General features: G+C 40.9%; 1 protein-coding gene and 1 pseudogene across 1 annotated transcript; both read right to left on the reverse strand.

The window, feature by feature from the left end:
• Positions 1–93: 93 nt before the first annotated feature.
• Positions 94–1,076, reverse strand: LOC122488651 (annotated as a pseudogene).
• Positions 1,077–4,706: 3,630 nt separating this feature from the next.
• LOC122486540 (olfactory receptor 7G3-like) lies at positions 4,707–8,635 on the reverse strand. Its single transcript, XM_043585899.1, has 2 exons — positions 8,277–8,635; positions 4,707–5,649 (listed from the first exon to the last, which is right to left on the reverse strand). Exons 1-2 carry the CDS (start codon positions 8,633–8,635, stop codon positions 4,707–4,709), a joined length of 1,302 nt encoding a protein of 433 aa, XP_043441834.1.
• Between the last annotated feature and the right edge of the window lie 12,684 nt (positions 8,636–21,319).

A 21,319-nucleotide genomic window follows, 5' to 3' on the forward strand; every position in this document is an offset into this window, starting at 1 on the left:
TTTCAACCCAAAGTTAAGATGAAACTACCCATCGTGTTCTATAGTCATTTTAGAAGAACTTGGGGATGCAAGAATCAGGCATTCTGGCTCACCCAATATTTCTGTCACCTTGACTCATTCTAGAAACCCCAGTCCACGCAGATAACACAGTCACAGAAGAGAAGTTCTACTTATCAGTTTCCTCAAGGCTCCCTTCACGCCCTGTTCCTCAGGTTGTAGATGAAAGGTTTCATCATTTGAGGGACAACAGTGTACATCATTGAAAGCATTGCAGCATTTCTGGAAGAGTCGGCAAGGGCAGAACTAATGTAGACTCCAAAACCTGTCCCATAGAACAAAGACAACCGAGAGGTGAGACCCACACGTACTTTATACTTTCCACCTGCTGGTGGCATCCTCAAAACAGAGGACACTATCTGAGTATAAGAGAAAATGATTCAACACAGAAGGATACCCCCAAATATACTAGTTGCAAAATATATCAGGATGTTATTAATGAGGGTGTCAGAACAGGCGAGCTTGATGACCTGAACAACTTCACAGAAGAAGAGAGGGATTTTGAGGTCTGCACAGAAGGTCAGCTGCAACACCCCCAGACTGTGCGCCAGGGCATCCACGATGCTAATAAACAGGGAAATAAGAATCAAAAGGCCACAGAGATGGGAGTTCATAATGACATTGTACCTCAGTGGATGACAAATGGCCACATAGCGGTCATAGGCCATTGCTGAAAGAATACAACCGTCCAAACTTGCAAAAACCAAAACAAAGCAGATTTGGGTGAGGCAGCCTGGGTAACTGATGGATTTGCTCTGTGTCTGGATGTTCACAAGCATCTTTGGGATGGTAGTGGAGGTGAGACAGATGTCAACAAAACACAGGTTGGAGAGGAAGAAGTACATGGGGGTGTGGAGGTGGGAGTCCAAGTTAACAGCCAAGATGATGAGCAGATTTCCCAAGATAGTGACCAGATACATGGACAGGAACAGGCTGAAGATGAGGGACTGCAGTTCTGGATTCTCTGTCACTTCCATGAGAAGAAATTCTAGAATGCTTGTTTCATTTCTGAGTTCCATATTGTTGATGAATCTGATGGAAATGATGTGGTAACAAGGCAATGAAATGTTGATTCCTGGGCAAGCAGGAGTATCACCAAATGCAAGCGCCATGTTGCGAAAGGAAAGACTTAAATGGAGAGATACCCTCTTTATGCATATTATTTTGTTATTTTGAAGAAAGATTTAAAGTTAGTAAAGCAACGAGTCAACATTTGTTAATTCTGGAAAGAGTTGAGGAGTTGTCATTTTTAAAATTACACTACTCATTCTGTTTTGATCATTTGAAACATTTGGGGGCACCTGGGTGGCTCAGTCGGTTAAGCATCTGACTTTGGCTCAGGTCGTGATCTCACAATTCATGAGTTCAAGCTCCACGTTGGGCTCTGTGCTGACAACTCAGAGCCTGAAGCCTGCTTTGGATTCTGTGTCTCCTTCTCTCTCTGACCCTTCCCCGCTCATGCTCTTTCTCTGTCTCTCAAAAATGAATAAATGTTAAAAAAAAAAAGTAAAATAAAATACAACACCATTTGATAGCTTTATTACAAGAAACAGGTAATCAGACTGATAAGTCTATCTGGATCTCCAGCTCCTTCCACAGAGACCTCACAGCCTGGCAAAGAGATAAGGAATTAAAAGAGGGAAAATGCCCAAGCTACCTCTTGGTAACAATCACCGTATTTGCAAATGAGCATGTTCTTACTGAGAAGGAAAATAGTATTTCCTTATAGAGAGAGAATAGGGGACTGGCAGAATGATAACTATTTGGGGATTGGAGGAAAGATACAAGGGAACATGTCAACAAGATAGAAGACAGAAAGGAGGCAAACAGATATCTTGATTTTAATCCTTTTATGTATGTACTCTTCTCAAAGTTTCTGCTGGATAAACGTAGTAAAATACATGCCCTCATTTCCAAACACTATGGGACATCGGTTTACCTAGGTGACATCACTGTGGAATAATGCAGGTCGACTCTGCTAGCTGTTGAATGATAGAGACCAGAGCTCTATCCATAGGAAGAGGAAAGGGACCAATTGAAGCACCAGGCCCCTGGGCAAAAGGGATCATTGCTGGGATGAGACACAGGTATGCTGTGTCTTTACTGGGGCAGGGCTGTTGAGTGAGGATGTAACAAGTTATAGTCTCTGTGCCTCTGGAGGATCAATACCCAAAGCTCTTCATTAGCCAAACAATTATATTGTCATTCTGATCCCAAGGCAGTGCAAATTCTCTTAAGACTAAAACAATAGAAATGAGGAATTCCAGATGGTTGATCTTATGACTCTAGGTGTTCACCACTCATTTCTCTACCTGTTTCTGCTCACATCTATATCACAGAGCTTGCAAATGTGGACATGCCCTCCTTGGCTGAGTTCCAGTGTTCCTTTTTTTAAAGATAGAACCAATGGGGGCACGTGGGTGGCTCAGTTGGTTAAGGGTCCACTTTGGCTCAGGTCATCATCTCACAGTTTGTGAATTCAAGCCCCGCATGGGGCTCTCTGCTGACAGCTTGGAGTCTGGAGCCTGTTTCAGATTCTCTGTCTCCCTCTCTCCCTGTCCCTCCCCTGCTCACAATCTGTCTCTGTCTCTCAAAAATGAAAAAATATTAAAAAAATTTTTAAGATGGAACCAATGGCATCTGTATGTAATCAATGATATCAGGAAGCCTGAGAATTGTAGGTGTGAACCATATATACATAATTCAGCCATAAGAAGGAATGAAATCCTGACAGGTGCTACAATATGGATGAACCCTGAAAACATTAGTGAGGTGAGCCAGATAAAAAAGGACAAATATTGTATAATTTTAGTTTAAGGTACCTTGAATAGGCAAATTCATAAAGACAGAAAGTAGAATGTGGTTACCAGGGGAGGGAAGAAAAGGATTGATTTTTTATTGTGCTGGAATATATTAATAGGTGTATCTGTGCTATTAAAATCATATTGATATTGGCAGGGTGAGCAAGATCTCATCAGGAAATATTTCGGGGAAGTTTATTTTCCCTGCTTTTTTATTCTTGTGATATTGAAAGAACATTTCTGAATTTTCATTTAATGAGTCCCTTGTTTTAGTGGCTCATTTGTAAAGTGCTTGAATTTCTTTTTAAACATTTTTTTTTAACATTTATTTAGTTTTGAGAGACAGAGAGCGTGAGTTGGGGAGAGGCAGAGAGAGAGGGAGACACAGAATCCGAAGCAGGCTCCAGGCTCCGAGCTGTTCAGCACAGAGCCCGACGCAGGGCTCGAACCCACGAACCGCGAGATCATGACCTGAGCCGAAGTAGGATGCTTAACCAACTGAGCCTCCCAGGTGCCCCAAAGTGCTTGAATTTCTTAGTCTTTACCTTTTGGATTGTGCTCATTCTTTTAAGAAATGCTTAATTTCTCTGTGGTAATAAAAATATTTTCTTATATCATCTTCTGAAATATTTAATCCCTCTGATTCTTGTGTTTAACGCTTTGGTACATTGGAATGAATTTTTTGGGGGGGAGGAGTAGTAGTATAATATGTATAGCATAAAATTTACTATTTCAGCCATTTTAAGTGTGCGATTCCATGGCATTAAGAATATTCACAATGTTGTATGACTATTACCACTATCTTTCTCCTGAACATTTTTATCATCCCAAGCAGAAATTCTGTACCAATTAAATGATAGCTTTTTCTCAAAAGAGCTTTCAAAAGGAACCTAACACTTTGACTTGACAGCAACAGAATTCATTCGTGTTGTTTTAAGCTGCCAAGCTTGTGGTAAGGTGTTACAATGGCAATAGGAAACCAATACAGGACACTTATCTCAATGTGGGCTCATGATAAAAACAATGCCTTCTGGATGTCTCCTTGGAACGATTATATTTGTGTTGAAAAGAAACCCAAGGAGAGGCTGTTGGTTTTCATTTCTGGGTCTGAAAGGTCTCTGCACTGTTGCAGGCATCAGGGACCACCAGGAAGACGACTGTAGGCAAAAGCCAACCCATGGCAGAGTGAAATGCAGCCCTGTGGTTCTCTGCCTGGACCTACAATATTCCTGAAGTTTTATCTATTTATTTATTTTTATATTTGAGGAGAGAGAGAGAGAGAGCAAGCAGGGCAGGGGCAGACAAACGGAGACAGAATCTGAAGCAGGCTTTAAGCACTGAGCTGTTAGCACAGAGCCCGACCCGGGACTCGAACTCAACGGGGCTCAAACTCACAAGCAGGGAGATCATGGCCTGAGCCGAAGTCAGACACCTAACAGACTGAGCCACCCAGGCGCCCCATCCCTGAAGTTTTTGTAAGGAAAGATAATTGTTTTTATCATCTGACCCTATTGGAGTTGAGAATTTTGCTTTATTATAGTTGAAGGCATGCATCCTCACTGATTGAGTTGAAGTATCTCACACCCCCTCCAAATATAAACTAATATAATCATGCCAATTTTATGGACGAGGAAACCGAGTTTAAAGAGTTAAAATAAATTGTCAAAGGTCACATGGCTGTTTCAGCAGAGGTAGGATTCAAACCCAGCTGGTCTGATTCCAAAATTCTTACCCTCACCACTTGGCCTCTGGTTTCATATATTCAATGTTGGTCAGGCTTTCTGGATCGCACATTATTTCTCTTTGTCAAATTGCAGCAGTGTGTGTAAGCCCAAAGCAGCTGACACATTAATGGGAGGCTGATATTCTAGAGATGAGCTTCCTCAAAGCCCCCATCATGTCCTTGTTCCTCAGACTATAGATAAAAGGGTTCATCATGGGGGTGACCACGGTATACATCACTGATACTATTGCACTCTTCCGGGAGGAGTGAGTAGCTGCAGAACTCAGGTATACCCCAAAACCTGTCCCATAGAACAAGGAAACAACTATTAAGTGTGACCCACAGATGGAAAATGCCTTATATTTTCCACCAGCTGATGGGATTTTCAGAACAGAGGAGACAATTTGAGTGTAAGAGATAATTATCCCAGAGAGAGGTACAACACCCAACAGGCTGGTCACTAAGTACACAAGGATGTTATTGATGAAGATATCAGAACAGGCAAGCTTGAGGACATGAGCTAATTCACAGAAAAAGTGGGGAATTTCCAGGTCTGTGCAGAAGGACAGCCTCAGTGCCATCAAAGTGTGGAGAAGGGCATCCAGAACACTAATGAGGAAAGACAGCAGAACCAACAGCCTACAGAGCTTGGGGTTCATGATGGCCTTGTACCTCAATGGGTGACAGATGGCCACAAATCGATCAAAGGCCATCATTACCAGAATTCCATTTTCTAATCCAGCAAAAGTCAGGACGAAGCAGATTTGGGTGAGGCAGCCTGGGTAACTGATGGATTTGCTCTGTGTCTGGATGTTCACAAGCATCTTTGGGATGGTAGTGGAGGTGAGACAGATGTCAACAAAAGACAGGTTGGAGAGGAAGAAGTACATGGGGGTGTGGAGGTGGGAGTCACACACAATGGCCAGGATGATGAGTAGGTTCCCGAACACAGAGACCAGGTACATAGACAGGAACAGACAGAATAGCAGGGGCTGCAGTTGTGGATCCTCTGACAGTCCCAGGAGGAGGAATTCTGTAGTAGCTGAGAAGTTTCCTGATTTCACGTTCCTGAGGGGTTTGATAGAAAAGATGGAGGTGACAAGAAAACAAAACTTAAGAGAAACTTTCTTAAATACATCTATCAGTTTCTCCTGCGTCCCTGTCTCCCATCTCTTTTCCTCTCCCTTTCTTGCTTTGCATTTCCCTCAACACTTACACACACACACACACACACACACACCATCCTGTCTCAAGTTCTTATATTCTATCAATTCTTTGTCAAGTAGAGGTACTTAACGAGTAGAAACTATCCTCTTTTCAGTTCAGGACTTAACCGAAAAGTCCTGTTAAGATGCCTCCAAGTAAATAATTCTAGAATAAAATCATTGACGGGGCGCCTGGGTGGCTGTCGGTTAAGCGGCCGACTTCGGCTCAGGTCATGATTTCGCGGTCCATGAGTTTGAGCCTCGTGTCGGGCTCTGGGCAGAGCCTGGAGCCTGTTTCACATTCTGTGTCTCCCTCTCTCTCTGCCCCTCCCCCGTTCATGCTCTGTCTCTCTCTGTCCCCAAAATAAATAAACGTTGAAAAAAAAATTAAAAAAAAAAAGAAATAACTATGGTCTGGATCCACTAATCCGCTGGGAGTTACAGAAAGCTGACATTCTAGTTCTGTCTTCATTTATTGGCTAAAATACTTCCGTAAAGAGTAACGCTCCCTAATTAAATAGGAGGTCCCCTGAGGGTTGTGTTCTTAGAAGGCAGGATACATCTTGAGTCCTGCATTCATCACTTGTTCAAACAATAAACTGTTTTTCAGCATTATCCAAAAATGAACAGTGTATATCACGTACCATCTTTGGTCAGTCAACACTCCTCAACTTGCCTCCTGAGTCCTTTTGAAATGAACCTCACAGATTCAGGCCTCCCTTAACGGGTGAGGCGTGAAAGTTGGTCTGTACTCGTCAATGCCTTGATCTTCAGTTTCCCATGCCTGTGTGCTCCCTCGTAGGGTGTATTGACTGACATCAAAACAGAGCACAACTGCAGGGCCTGAAATCAAGTTTAGAAAATGCTGCCGGATCAAAGGGAGGCTTGTGTGAATCTGTCACGAATTAGACAGATGCGCATATGTCACTGATTTTAACAGACACTGGGCACAGGGGTCCCGTGCCACACTCACTCAGGGAACCAGGCTGCTGGGGGCCCACAGTCTTGCAGTTGTCTCATTTCGAATATGTGACCTTGCTACTCATGATAGTGGTGGGTTTAAAATGTTTCACAAATTCCTTGATTCTTAGCCTACAGGAGACAGAAAAATAAGTATGCTGGGAAAATACATTGCTGCAATTTTCTCAAATGTTCCTCTCTGAAGCTAGAGGGAAGCTTTTTTTTTTTTAACGTTTATTTATTTTTGAGACAGAGAGAGACAGAGCATGAACGGGGGAGGGTCAGAGAGAGGGAGACACAGAATCGGAAACAGGCTCCAGGCTCTGAGCCATCAGCCCAGAGCCCGACGCGGGGCTCGAACTCACAGACCACGAGATCATGACCTGAGCCGAAGTCGGCCGCTTAACCGACTGAGCCACCCAGGCGCCCCCCCTTTTTTTTTTTAAACAGAATAGTGGGAGAGAGAATGATATATAAGGGGTCTTATGCAAATAAATAAAATTGTTAAATGTGCATCCTCATAGTCCTAAAGAGAAAGTATCTCTTAATTAGCTAACCCTGCCTGATATGGAGGCCTCTGAACATTCGAGCCCCCAGAAAGGCTGGTGAAGAAAAAGAAGGAAATAGAAGCAAATACACCTGGATAATTACACTTTCAGGGTAATGTTGGGATTTAAAATAATAAATGCAAAATGTTTGACACGGTACATGTAAAAGATAACATTTGAGTGTGTTTTATCTAATTATCTTTATATTCAGGAGAAAAAAATGACAATTATAGAAGCTTCTTACCTCTTCCTCACTGGTAATTTCTAAAATAAACACACATAGGCAGCTCTTTCTGCCCACAGGTCCTGTCTCCATGCTTTAATAAAATCACCTTTTGGGGCACCTGGGTAGCTCAGCCAGTGTTAAGCATCTGACTTCAGTTCACATCATGATATTATGGTTCATGAGTTCAAGCCCACATCAGGCTCTCTGCTGTCAGCACAGAGCCTGGAGCCTGCTTCAGATCCTCTGTCTCCCTCCCACTCTGCCCCTCCCATGCTCACACTCTCTCTCTCTCAAAAATAAATAAACATTAAAAGAATTTTTTAATCACCTTTTTGCACCAAAAAATTAATAAACAAAAATAAAAGAGAGCATGAAAGGTTTTTTTGCATCTTGTGTTCATGAAACACAGCCAGATCAACAGTGAACCATCCTGCACACCTAGAAAACTGATTTGAGGATTAACACAACAATCTGCACAACCTGAGCCACAGAACTCGGCAGGTACACCACGTGGAGAAGTGAACTGGGGGAGAGAGAAGCTGCAGAGGGCAGGGAGTTGTTTTGGTTTGTGCAGAGAGGACAGAGTTGGGGGGAGAGTATGGGAAAAGCACCCCCCCCCCAAAGCAGCTGGAGAGAAAGTGGAAAAGTGGAAACAGCCGCAGGGGCTGAAGTAAAAAGGGAGAAAGGAGAGGGTTTAAATGCCATTACGAATCTACAAACAGGGGGAGCGGAGTCTGAAACTCTCCAGTTCCATACCTGGGGTGCTCTGGTGGGAAGGGCGAGTCCCCAGGAGCACAGTGGAGTCCGGGGGGCTTCGGGCCACACGGGGAGAGGCGGTTCCCCTGCTGGGAGGACAGCCGGTAGAGGCTGTGCGGCCCCCACACAGGCAAAGGTGCCAGCAGACCGGAGAACAACCACATTCGCTGGTGCTGGAACAAGGGCGTTAAGGGGAAACCTGGTGCCAGACGCCTGTCGCGATTTTCCATAATCCCTGAAACGCTGCTGCTACAGATCATGGGAGCTTTTTCCGGGGCGGGGTGGCGCCCAGCCGCAGTCTCTGGGTCGGAGGCAGCACAGTCCCGGGAAGGGTCCTGGGTGCGGCCGGCACCGGCCATTGCTCGGTGAGACCCTCCCCCAGAAGGTGTGAGCGGGACAAAACCGCAGCCCCTCAGAAGTGAGGGGTCGGGAAACAAAGCCGCATCTGAGATAAAACTCAGCAGGGAGGTGCCGCCTGCAGCCTGATGGCTTGCTCACGGACAGGGTAAGAGCGGGGAGTGGATGGAAGCCGAAGACAAAGGACAGGTGCGGGACTGTTGCTTGGGGAGACACAGAATTCCGATACTAGAACCTGGGTAGCTGCCTGACGCCATTTCACCCCTCCCGCGCATGCGCGCACACACCTACCAGCGCCACAATTCGCCCCAGTAAACTAAGCAGCGCCACCTAGTGGAGAACGGAGCCATTACACCAAGCCCCGCCCAACAGGGCCAACCTCGCTCTTCAGGAACCACAAGTCTCTCCACCTGCTTAGTTTACGGACTATAAAACGCTTCATAGTGACTTTTAGGAGAAAACGATGTAATTTCAATCATATTTTAGTCTTGGTCTATCTATTCAATTTTCTTTTTTTCTTTTCATTTCTTTTTCTTGAATACAGAAAGAGAAAAAATTTATTTTTATTTTCAATTTTTATTAAAATATTTTTTTATTTTTTCTACCATATTTTTTACTTTTTTGTAAATTTTCAAATTCTATTTTACTTCCATCATTTCATTTTATTCTATTTTATTGTATTCATTTTCTCAAATTTTCAAATGTTTTCCTTTTTTTTCTTGTTTTTCTTTTTTTTTCTGTTTTTCCCCCTTTTTTCTCTAATCTATCAAGCTCCTTCCAATAACCAGCCGAAAACCACCCAGGATCTAGTACCATTTATTTGATTTTTTTCTGTGTGTGTGTTTTTAATTTTTTAATTTTAGTTTTTTACCTTATTAGTTCCTTTTCTCCTTCAAAATGACGAAATGAAGGAATTCACCCCAAAAGAAAGAGCAGGAAGAAATGACAGGTAGGGAATTAATCAACATAGATACAATCAAGATGTCTGAACCAGAATTTAGAATCACAATAATAAGAATACTAGCTGGAGTCGAAAACAGATTAGAATCCTTTTCTGCAGAGATAAAAGAAGTAAAAGCTAGTCAGGATGAAATAAAAAATGCTATAACTGGGCTGCAACTCCAATGGATGCCACAGTGGCAAGGATGGATAAGGCAGAGCAGCAAACCAGCAATATAGAGGACAAACTTATGGAGAATAATGAAGCAGAAAAAAAGAGGGAGACTAAGGCAAAAGAGCACGATTTAAGATTCAGAGAAATCAGTGACTCATTAAAAATGATGATGAACAACATCAGAATCGTAGGGGTCCCAGAAGATGAAGAGAGGGAAAAAGGGGTAGAAGGGTTATGTGAGTAAATCATACAGAAAACTTTCCTAACCTGGGGAAAGACATAGACATCAAAATCCAGGAAGCACAGAGGACTCCCATAAGATTCAACAAAAACCAACCATCAGCAAGGCATATCATAGTCAAATTCACAAAATGCTCAAGCAAGGAAAGAATCATGAAAGCAGCAAGGGGAAAAAAAAGTCCTTAACCTACAGGGTAAGACAAATCAGGTTTGTAGCAGCCCTGTCCACAGAAACTTGGCAGGCCAGAAAGGGGTGGCAGGATATATTGAGTGTGCTGAATTGGAAAAATGTGGAGCCAAGAATTCTTTATCCAGCAAGGTTGTCATTCAAAATAGAAAGAGAGATTAAAAGTGTTGCAGACAAACAAAAATTAAAGGAGTTAGTGACCACTAAACCAACCCTGCAAGAAATTTTAAGAGGGACTCTCTGAGGGGAGAAAAGATGAAACAAACCAAAAAAAAAGAGACCAAGAGCAGGAAAGACTAGAAAGGACCAGAGAACACCACCAGAAATTCCAACTCTACAAGCAACATAATGGCAATCAACTCATATCTTTCAGTACTCACTCTTACCATCAATGGACTAAATGATCCAATCAAAATACATAGGGTAACAGAATGGATAAGAAAACAAGACCCATCCATATGCTGTTTACAAGAGACCCATTTTAGGCCTAAAGACACCTTCAGATTGAAAGTAAGGGGATGGAGAACCATCTATCATGCTAATGGTAGACAAAAGAAAGCCAAAGTAGCCATACTTACATCAAACAATCTGGACTTTAAAATAAAGCCTGTAACAAGAGATGAGGAAGGATATTATATCATAATTAAGGGGTCTATCCACCAAGAAGACCTAATGATTGTAAACATTTATGCTCCAAATATGAAGCACCCAAATATATAAAAAAATGCATCACAAACATAAAGAAACTCATTGATAATAATACCATAATAGTGGGGGACTTGAACACCCCACTTACAACAATGGACAGATCATCTAAACAGAAAATCAACAAGGAAACAATGGCTTTGAATGACACATTGAACCAAAAGGACTTAACAGATATATTCAGAACATTTCATACTAAAGCAGCAGAATATACATTCTTCTTCAGTGCACATGGAGCATTCTCCAGAATAGATCACATACCAGGACACAAATCAGCCCTACACAAGTATAAAAAGATCAAGATTATACCATGCATATTTTCAGACCACGACACTATGAAACTCGAAATCAACCACAAGAAAAAATTTGGAAAGGTAACAAATGCTTGGAGACTCAAGAACATTCTACTAAAGAATGAATGGGCTAACCAAGAAGTTAAAGAAGAAAATAAAAAGTACATGGAGGCCAATGAAAATGATAACATCACAATCCAAAACCTCTAAGATGCAGCAAAGGCGGTCATAAGCGGGAAGTATATAGCAATCCAGGCCTTCCTAAGAAGGAAGAAAGGTCTCAGATACACAACCTAAACTTACACCTAAAGAGCTGGCAAAAGAACAGCAAATAAACCCCAAACCAGCAGAAGACAGGAAATAATAAAGATTAGAGCAGAAATCAATGCTATTAAAAAAAAAAGTAGAACAGACCAATGAAACCAAAAGCTTGTTCTTTGAAAGAATTAACAAAATTGATAAACCCCTAGCCAGTTTGTTCAAAAGAAAAAGGAAAGGCCCCAAATAAATAAAATCAAGAATGAAAGGGGAGAGATCACAACCAACACTGCAGAAATACAAACAGTAATAAGAGAATATTATGACCCATTATATGCCATTAAAATGGGCCATCTGGAAGAAATAGACAAATTCCTAGAAACATATAAACTACCAAAACTGAAATAGGAAGAAATAGAAAATTTGAACAGACCCATAACCAGTAACGAAATCTAATTAGTAATCAAAAATCTCTCCCAAAAACAGAGTCCAGGACCAGATGGCTTTCCAGGGGAATTCTACCAAACGTTTAAGAAAGAGTTCACACCTATTCTCTTGAAGCTGTTCCAAAAATAGAAATGGAAGGAAAACTTCCAACTCTTTCTATGAAGCCAGCATTACCTTGATTCCAAAACCAAAGACCCCACTAAAAGGAGAACTATAGAGCAATTTCACTGATGAACATGGACGCAAAACTCCTCAACAAGATATTAGCCAACCAGATTCAACAATACATTAAAAAAAAAAAAATTATTCACCAAGACCAAGTGGGATTTACACCCTGGGATGCAGGGCTGGTTCAATATCCACAAAACAATCAATGTGATTCATCAAATCAATAAAAGAAAGGACAAGAACCACATGATCCTTTCAATAGAAGCAGAGAAAGAATTTAACAAAATATAGCATCTTTTCTTGATAAAAAACCCTTAAGAAAGTAGGGATAGAAGGATCATACCTCAAGATTATAAAACCATAAATGAAAGACCCAACACTAATATCATCCTCAATGGGGAAAAACTGAGAGCTTCCCCCCTAAGGTCAGGAACAGACAGGGATGTCCCTCTCACCACTGTTATTCAACATTATATTGGAATTCTTAGCCTCAGTAATCAGACAACACAAGGAAATAAAAGGCATCCAAATCAGCCAGGAGGAGGTCAAACTTTCACCTTTCACAGATGACGTGATACTCTATATGGAAAACCCAAAAGATTCCACCAAAAATCTGCTAGAACTGATCCATGAATTCAGCAAAGTTGCAGGATATAAAATCAATGCACAGAAATCAGTTGCATTCCTATACACCAACAATGAAGCAACAGAAAGAGAAATCAAGGAATCGATCCCATTTACCATTGCACCAAAAACCATAAAATACATAGGAATAAGTATAACAAAAGAGGTGAAAAATCTATACACTTAAACTATAGAAACCTTATGACAAATTGAAGAAGACACAAAAAAAGGAAAAATATTCCATGCTCCTGGATAGGAAGAACAAATATTGTTAAAACGTTGATACCACCGAAAGCAATCTACATATTCAATGCAATACGTATCAAAATTACACCAGCATTCTTCACAGAGCTAGAACAAACAATCCTAAAATTTGTATGGAACAACAAATGACCCCGAATAGCCAAAGCAATCTTGAAAAAGAAAACCAAAGCAGGAGGCAACACAATCCCAGACTTCAAGCTATACTACAAAGCTGTATTCATCAAGACAGTATGGTACTGGCACAAGAACAGACTCTCAGATCAATGGAACAGAATAGAGAACCCTGAAATGGACCCATAAATGTATGGCCAACTAATCTTTGACAAAGCAGGAAAGAATACCCAATGGAAAAAAAACAGTCTCTTCAGCAAGTGGTGCTGGGAAAACTGGACAGCGACATGCAGAAAAATGAACTTGGACCACTTTCTTGCACCATACACAAAAATAAACTCAAAATGGATGAAAGACCTAAACATAAGACAGGAAGCCATCAAAATTCTCGAGGAGAAAGCCGGTAAAAACCTTTTTGACCTTGGCCACAGCAATCTTACTTAACACATCTCCAGAGGCAAGGGAAACAAAAGTAAAAATGAACTATGAGGACCTCATCAAAATAAAAAGCTTCTGCACAGTGAAGGAAATCATGAACAAAACTAAAAGGCAACCAATGGAATGGAAGAAGATATTTGCAAATGACATATCGGATAAACGGTTAGTATCCAAAATCTATAAAGAACTTACCAACACAACACCCCAAAAAACAAATGACCCAGTGAAGAAATGGGCAAAAGACATGAACAGACACTTTTTGAAAGAAGACATCCAGATGGCTAACAGACACATGAAAAGATGTTCAACATCACTCATCATCAGGGAAATACAAATCAAAACCACAAATGAGATACCACCTCATACCTGTCAGAACGGCTAACATTAACAACTCAGGCAACAACAGAGGTTGGCAAGGATGCGGAGAAAGAGGGTATTTTTTGCACTACTGGTGGGAATGCAAACTGGTGCAGCCACTCTGGAAAACTGTATGGAGGTTCCTCAAAAAATTAAAACTAGAACTACCTTTTGATCCAGCTATTGCACTACTAGCTATTTATCCAAGGGATACGGATATGCTGTTTTGAAGGGGCACATGCACCCCCATGTTTATAGCAGTGCTATCAACAATAGCCAAAGTATGGAAAGAGCCCAAATGTCCATCCATGGATGAATGTATAAAGAAGATGTACAAAGATGTACAATGGAGTATTACTCAACCATCAAAAAGAATGAAATCTTGACATTTGTAACTACGTGGATGGAACTAGATGAACATGGACGCAAAACTCCTCAACAAGATATTAGCCAACCAGATTCAACAATACATTAAAAAAAAATTATTCACCACGACCAAGTGGGATTTATACCCTGGGATGCAGGGTATCCTGGGATGCAGGGTTTATACCCTGGGATGCAGGGTATCACTTATGCTAAGTGAAAGTAGTCAGAGGAAGACAAAAGTCATATGACTTCACTCATATGAGGACTTTAAAAGACAAAACAGGGGCGCCTGGGTGGCTCAGTCGGTTGGGCGTCCGACTTTGGCTCAGGTCACGATCTCGCGGTCCGTGAGTTCGAGCCCCGCGTCGGGCTCTGGGCTGACTGCTCAGAGCCTGGAGCCTGTTTCAGATTCTGTGTCTCCCTCTCTCTCTGGCCCTCCCCTGCTCATCCTGTCTCTCTCTGTCTCAAAAATAAATAAATATTAAAAAAAAATTTTTAATAAAAAAAAAAAAAGACAAAACAGATGAACATAGGGAAAGGGAAGCAAAAATAATTTAAAAACAGGGAGAGGGCCAAAACATAAGAGACTCTTAAATATAGAGAACAAACAGAGGGTTGCTGGAGGGTTGTGGGAGGGGGGATTGGCTAAATGGGTAAGGGACATTAAGGAATCTACTCCTGAAATCATTGTACTATATGCTAACTAACTTGGATGTAAATTTAAAAATAAATTAAATTAAAAATGTTTAAAAATAAATAGCAAAAAATAAAGATAAAATATACATACGTGATCTTTTCTGCTTAACACTCTTTGAACACATAATGAGTAAAAAGAAAGGAGATAATTAATTCCAAAATTTTTCAATTGTCCACGGAAGTCATTATAGTGAAGCTCTGTGCTTAGATGCATAGATAAATCCATTTCCCCTTTTATTTACTTCCTTAATGCATATCCCATCAGTGTCTTTCTCTCCCATAATTTTTCCTTTCTTACTGCAGTTTCTGGAAATGGAAATTAACCCTGTTTATCCAGTAGCAAAGATCCCTCCTATTTTTGCCTTAATCCAGGTCTTTCATTTATATCATAGATAATATAAAAATGTTATCTTTAAAGTTCTCATCACAAGAAAAAAAATGTGTAACCATGTGTGAGGATGGATGTTATTGGAACTTATTTTGGTAATCATTTTTGCAATATTTACATATGTCAAGCCATTATGTTGTACCCCTAGAACTATTACAATGTTATATCTCAGTTATATCTCAATTAAAATAAAGAAAAATTTAAGAGTAAGCCATAGATCAGACACCCCCCCACACACACCCTTCCTATTATTCCTTGTTTGGTCACCTTAGTGCCTGCTCCAGGGGAGGAGTCCCATGTGGGCCAACACAGGAGCAGCTCCAAGCCTCTCCTGTCTCATCTGCCTTATCCAGATTCCTGAGAAATTGAATCCTGATGCCCACAAAAGAGGCAATAAAGGATTGTCATGGGCTGACAGTGTCTAAGCATCTGCCTACCATTCTTATGAAGTAATGAGCTGAAAGAATTTCTGTAACAGTACCTCAAATATACTGCAAATATACTGTAGAATCACAAGATGTGTACAGTTGAATGGTACAGTGAGTCCATGTAAACTGAGCCCTTTGTTTAACAAATTGAGGTCCTGAGCAAAGAAAGACAAGGGATCATAAAACAACCATCAACCATGTTAGGAATAAGACTTGAACCCAGACACTCCTTGGCTTAATCATGAATCCCCCAATTGTAACATGGATCTGTGACATGGGAAAGCCCCTGGACCTCTCTGAGCAGATTCAATTTTCTCATGTTTATAATGGCAACTGCTTAAAAAAAATACATAAAGGTTATTCATTGTGTGGATGAAAAATGAATAGATGAAGAGCACCGAGCAGTATGGGGCCTTGCAACGACTTTTCCTATCACTTTCGGTTTTAGCTATGGACAAGTCCTGATGTCTAGAAGGGAAGCTGAGAGTAAGCCAGAGAGACAAGGAAGGACACCTCAAGAATATAATCTCAAGGCTGGTAGTAGGATTTGCTCAAATCCCCACTGGGAGCCTTCAGTATAATGAAATAGAGGAAAGAAATAATCTACATAAACATCTTTTAAAAAATTTTTTAATGTTTATTTACTTTTGAGAGAGAGAGAGAGAGAGAGAGAGAGTGCAAGTGGGGGAGGGGCAGAGAGAGGGAGACATAGAATCGGAAGCAGGCTCCAGGTTCTGAACTGTCAGCACAGAGCCTGACACAGGGCTCAATCCCGTGAACCATGAGATCATGACCTGAGCTGAAGTCGGACACTTAACTCACTGAGCCACCCAGGCACCCCATAAATAAACATCTTTATAGGAATACATACATAAGTTATGGCAAAGTCATGGTACACCTTGTTATTTTAATATTATTTTATAGTATATCATCCTTAATTTTTTAAATGTTCATTATTTTAAATATGCAAAATAAAAATATTTACATTAGTGCTAGCTGTATAAAATTAAATAAAAATTTATTAAAGGAGGGCACCTGGGTGGCTCAGTCGGCTGAGTGTCCAACTCTCGATTTCAACTCAGGTCACGATCCCAGGGTCGTGGTGACAGCCTGCTTGGGTTTCTCTCTCTCTCTCTCTCTCTCTCTGCCCCTCTGCAGCTTGCACAGACATACATGCTTGTTCTCTCAAAATAAGTATTTTAAAAAATAAAATATATGATTTCACTCATGTGGAATTTAAGAAACACAACACAGATGAACATAGGAGAAGGGAAGAAAAATAAGATAAAGAGGGAGGCAAACCCTAAGAGACTCTCATATACAGAGAACAAACTTGAGGGTTGCTGAAGGGGTGGGGGGGTGGGAAATGTGTGAAATGGGCGATGGGCATTAAGGAGGGCACTTTTGGGGATGAGCACTAGGTGTTATATGTAGGGGATGAATCCATGGATTCTACTCCTAAAACCAAGACTACACTGTATGTTAGCTAACTTAAATTTAAATTTTTAAAAATGGTTTTAAACCATTAAAGGAGAATAGTCTATATGATAGCTATAGCAGGATGAAATTTATATAAATATAAATAAACCAGTTTTTCATGTTTTATGTTCTATTTAAGTATCCAAATAAAGACAAAGTGACAATGAAGGGCTCAAGCCCACCAGCCAGCATGATCAAATTCAAAATTGTGCCACACCTGCTGTAGTTTTCTTTTTGCTTTAAGTTTTAAAGTTCATTTGTTTTGAGAGGAGACAGCATGTGCATGAGCAGGGGAGGGGCAGAGAGAGAAGAGAGAATCCCAAGCAGGCTCCACACTGTTAGCACGGATCCCATGAACCATGAGATCATGACCTGATCAGAAATCAAGAGTCAGATGCTTAATTGAGCCGCAAAGGCACCCCCAGTGTTCTTTATTAATAAAACAATGCAGATCCCCATGAAGCCCCCGCATAGTCCTACACAATCTCAATACTGACCTCCCTTCCCCACAGTTAAACAGGGTCCTGAAGTCTTGCCTGTATCATTCCCCTGGAATATCTCATATGAGTAATGATGTATCCACAAGCATCGTATGCTTATGTTACTCTATGTATTACATGCTCCTATCTGTTAGACATAGTATCAACTATTCAATTTAGCAACTATTTTGGCTTAATCATGGTCTTTTCTATATTTATCAAAACTGACACAAGCAGATCTGGTTTATCAAATTTAACATACATTCTCACATCAATGGGCATTTGGGTTTATTACAATTTTTTCCTATAGTAGAGATTTATGATACACGTTCACACGTACTGATAGTGTTAAACTACGCATAGCAAATATCCACCAAATTCCCTAGTGGTAACCTCTGGGACAGGAAGAGGGAAATAAATAATAGAGAGGATTTGTCCATAATGATACAGTTATCCCTGTCTGAGGGCGAAGAAAGGTCTTTCTGTGTGGGACTTGGATCTAAAACTCAGTTTAAAATATAATAATAGGACCTCATGTGTATGTATAATACTTTACTATTATATGGTAATATAGCCTGTTTCTGATTCTGTGTCTCCCTCTCTCTCTGCCCCTCCCCCGTTCATGCTCTATCTCTCTCTGTCCCAAAAATAAATAAAAACGTTGGAAAAAAAAAATTTTAAAAAAAAAATTTAAAAGGGGCGCCTGGGTGGCGCAGTCGGTTAAGCGTCCGACTTCAGCCAGGTCACGATCTCGCGGTCCGTGAGTTCGAGCCCCGCGTCGGGTTCTGGGCTGATGCCTCAGAGCCTGGAGCCTGTTTCTGATTCTGTGTCTCCCTCTCTCTCTGCCCCTCCCCCGTTCATGCTCTATCTCTCTCTGTCCCAAAAATAAATAAAAACGTTGGAAAAAAAAAAATTTAAAAAAAAAAATAAAAAAAAATATTCCATATTTTTTGCAGGGATTTTCAAAGACTGGAAAGGTAGACTAATGTGTCTCAACCTCCTCTCCCAAGGTTCTCACAGTTAAGAGGTAGGGACAAGACTTGAGTTCTCCTCTAAGGATAAAATCTGAAACCAGATATGGGAAAATTGAGAAGCCAAACTCACCCATCCCAGTCTTACAGCCAAAAAAAAAAAAAAAAAAAAAGAGAAAAAATGATGGAAACCAGAGAATTGTAGAGTCATCTGTCCAATTTTTGAAGGGGCGAATTCATGCTCAGGTGGTAAAAGACAGAGTCCCTGTAATTTAAAAGGCAAAGTAGGAGCCAGAAATGAAAGCTAATTGCAAATTCAATGTAACCTAATCTTACTTAATCCTTAATCCTTCTCTGACTTCCCGGATGTCCTCCAGATGGACTGATTTTAAATAACTGTTCAATTTCACACAGAATTTATTAGAACACATCAGATTACCTTGAAGTCATCAATGGGTAATTCACCCTTCCTCTAGATACTGAAGGATAGAGATGGGAAATCTGTCCCCAGGAAGGGCAGGTGGGCCAAGTCAATTGGGCTCCTGGGCACGAGGGAGCATCTCAGAAGGAGACCCAGGTGTGCTGTTTCCTGACCTGAGCAGGTCTTTGAGGGCAATGGTCACAGGTAGACTCTACAGTTTCTGTGGCCCTGGGGGCTCAATTTCCAAAGCTCCTCATTAGCCAAATGTGTACTGTCATTTCTTCCGCAAGACAATTCAAATCCCTATGGAGCACAGCTCATAGAAAGAAATCCTGGGGGCACCTGGGTGGCTCAGTTAAGAGTCTGACTTCAGCTCAGGTCATGATCTCATGCCTTGTGAGTTCAAGCTCCACGTTGGGCTATGTGCTGACAGTTCAGAGCCTGGAGCCTGTTTCAGGTTCTGTGTCTCCCTCTGCCCCTCACCCACTCACACTCTGTCTCTCAAAAAGAAACATTAAAAAATTTTTTTTAAAAACAAAGAACTCCTGGGTGACTGATTTCCTGACCCTGAGAGGGCAGACATATATCATTCTTTTCCCACGTTTCCTCTCACCTCCAGGCAGAAAACTTAATTCTTGGATTTCTTGGGTCTGACCTTAAGAGAGCTGATGAGTTTTTCATTAAACCAATTCCTGGCTTTCTCCAAGTCAGATATTGTCACTGGAAGAATCAGAGTGGTGTGTAAGTCCCCACAAGGACAGAGACTGGGGATACAGAGCATATCTCACCGGATCATCTCGTCATTCTAAGAATTTTGTTTTTAACTGAAGTTCCTTTGTGAATGAGGTTAGTTCTATTATAGTAAAGAGTTCAGAGAAACCAATTTTCTAGTTACTTGAGCAGGACTTTTGGAGGTTGCCTAAAAAACAGACATCAAAACCAACAATCATAGGGCACCTGGGTGGCTCAGTTGGTTGGGCACGTGACTCTTGATTTCAGCTTAGATCATGATCCCATGGTAGTGGAATCTATTCCTACATCGGGCTCTGCTGCTGAGCATGGACAGTGCTCAAGATTCTCTTTCTCTGCCCCTCTCTCCTGCTTGCGCTCACTCTCTAAAACAAAACAAACCACCACCCCCCCAAAAAAACTAAAAATTAATTGCATTAACATTGGGAAAAAGGAATATACAGGAACTCTGTACAGTCTTTTCAACTTTTCTAGGAAGTGCAAAACTAGGTCAAAATTTTTAAAAAGTTAAAAATCAAAATCGGTCCTATCTATGACATACACATCAAAATAACCAAAATGAAAAAGACAATATAAAATACTAGCAAGATTACAGACATATATATTGTCACAACTACTTTGTAAAACTGTCTGGTAGTATTGAATAAATGTGATTGTGTGTATTCCCTATGACCCACAAACTGCACTCCTAAAATATTAGCCCAACAAAAACAGGTACAACTGTGAACTAAAACATGTGCGAGAATGTTCATAGCAGGTAAAATATCCCAGCTATAAACAACCCAAACATCCAGAACAGTTGAATGAATAAATTGTGTGTATTCGTACAATGGAAAAGCTATGTATCGATGAGAATAGAATTCTGCTAAATGAAGAATATACATGCATCTCATAAAGACAACATTGAGCAGAAGCCAGGCACAAATGATAACGTATCAGGTACAATAGTGCAAATAAATCCGTAAACATACTAAAAACCACTCAATTTTATACTTCAAATGGGTGAAATTTACGACATGTAAAGTATATCTCAATGAAGCTCTTAAAATGCATGATTCCAGGGGCACCTGGGCGGCTCAGTTGGTTAAGCGTCCAACTTCAGCTCAGGTCATGATCTCGCGGTTCCTGAGTTGGAGCCCCATGTCGGGCTCTGGGCTGACAGCTCAGAGCCTGGAGCCTGCTTCAGATTCTGTGTCTCCCTCTCTCTCTGCCCCTCCCCTGCTCAAGCCCTGTCTCGCTCTGTCTCTCAAAAATAAATGTGAAAAAAAATTTTTTAATAAAATAAAATCTTTCTTAAAAAATGCATGATTCCATTGAGTACATATATTCTGGTGGCAGGAATTAGAGTGATTAGTGAATGGAAGGAAGCAGTGAAGGAGGATTCTGGTGCTGATAATGTTCTAATTCTTGCCCAGTGTGTGTAGTAGTTAATAGAGATGTACTCTACCTTGCCAGATATTCATTGGGTTGTACATTTTTTAACACTTATCTTAAGTAGAAAC

Source organism: Prionailurus bengalensis, chromosome A2, assembly GCF_016509475.1.
Source record: "Prionailurus bengalensis isolate Pbe53 chromosome A2, Fcat_Pben_1.1_paternal_pri, whole genome shotgun sequence".
In the NCBI taxonomy this organism is placed as follows: domain Eukaryota; kingdom Metazoa; phylum Chordata; class Mammalia; order Carnivora; family Felidae; genus Prionailurus; species Prionailurus bengalensis.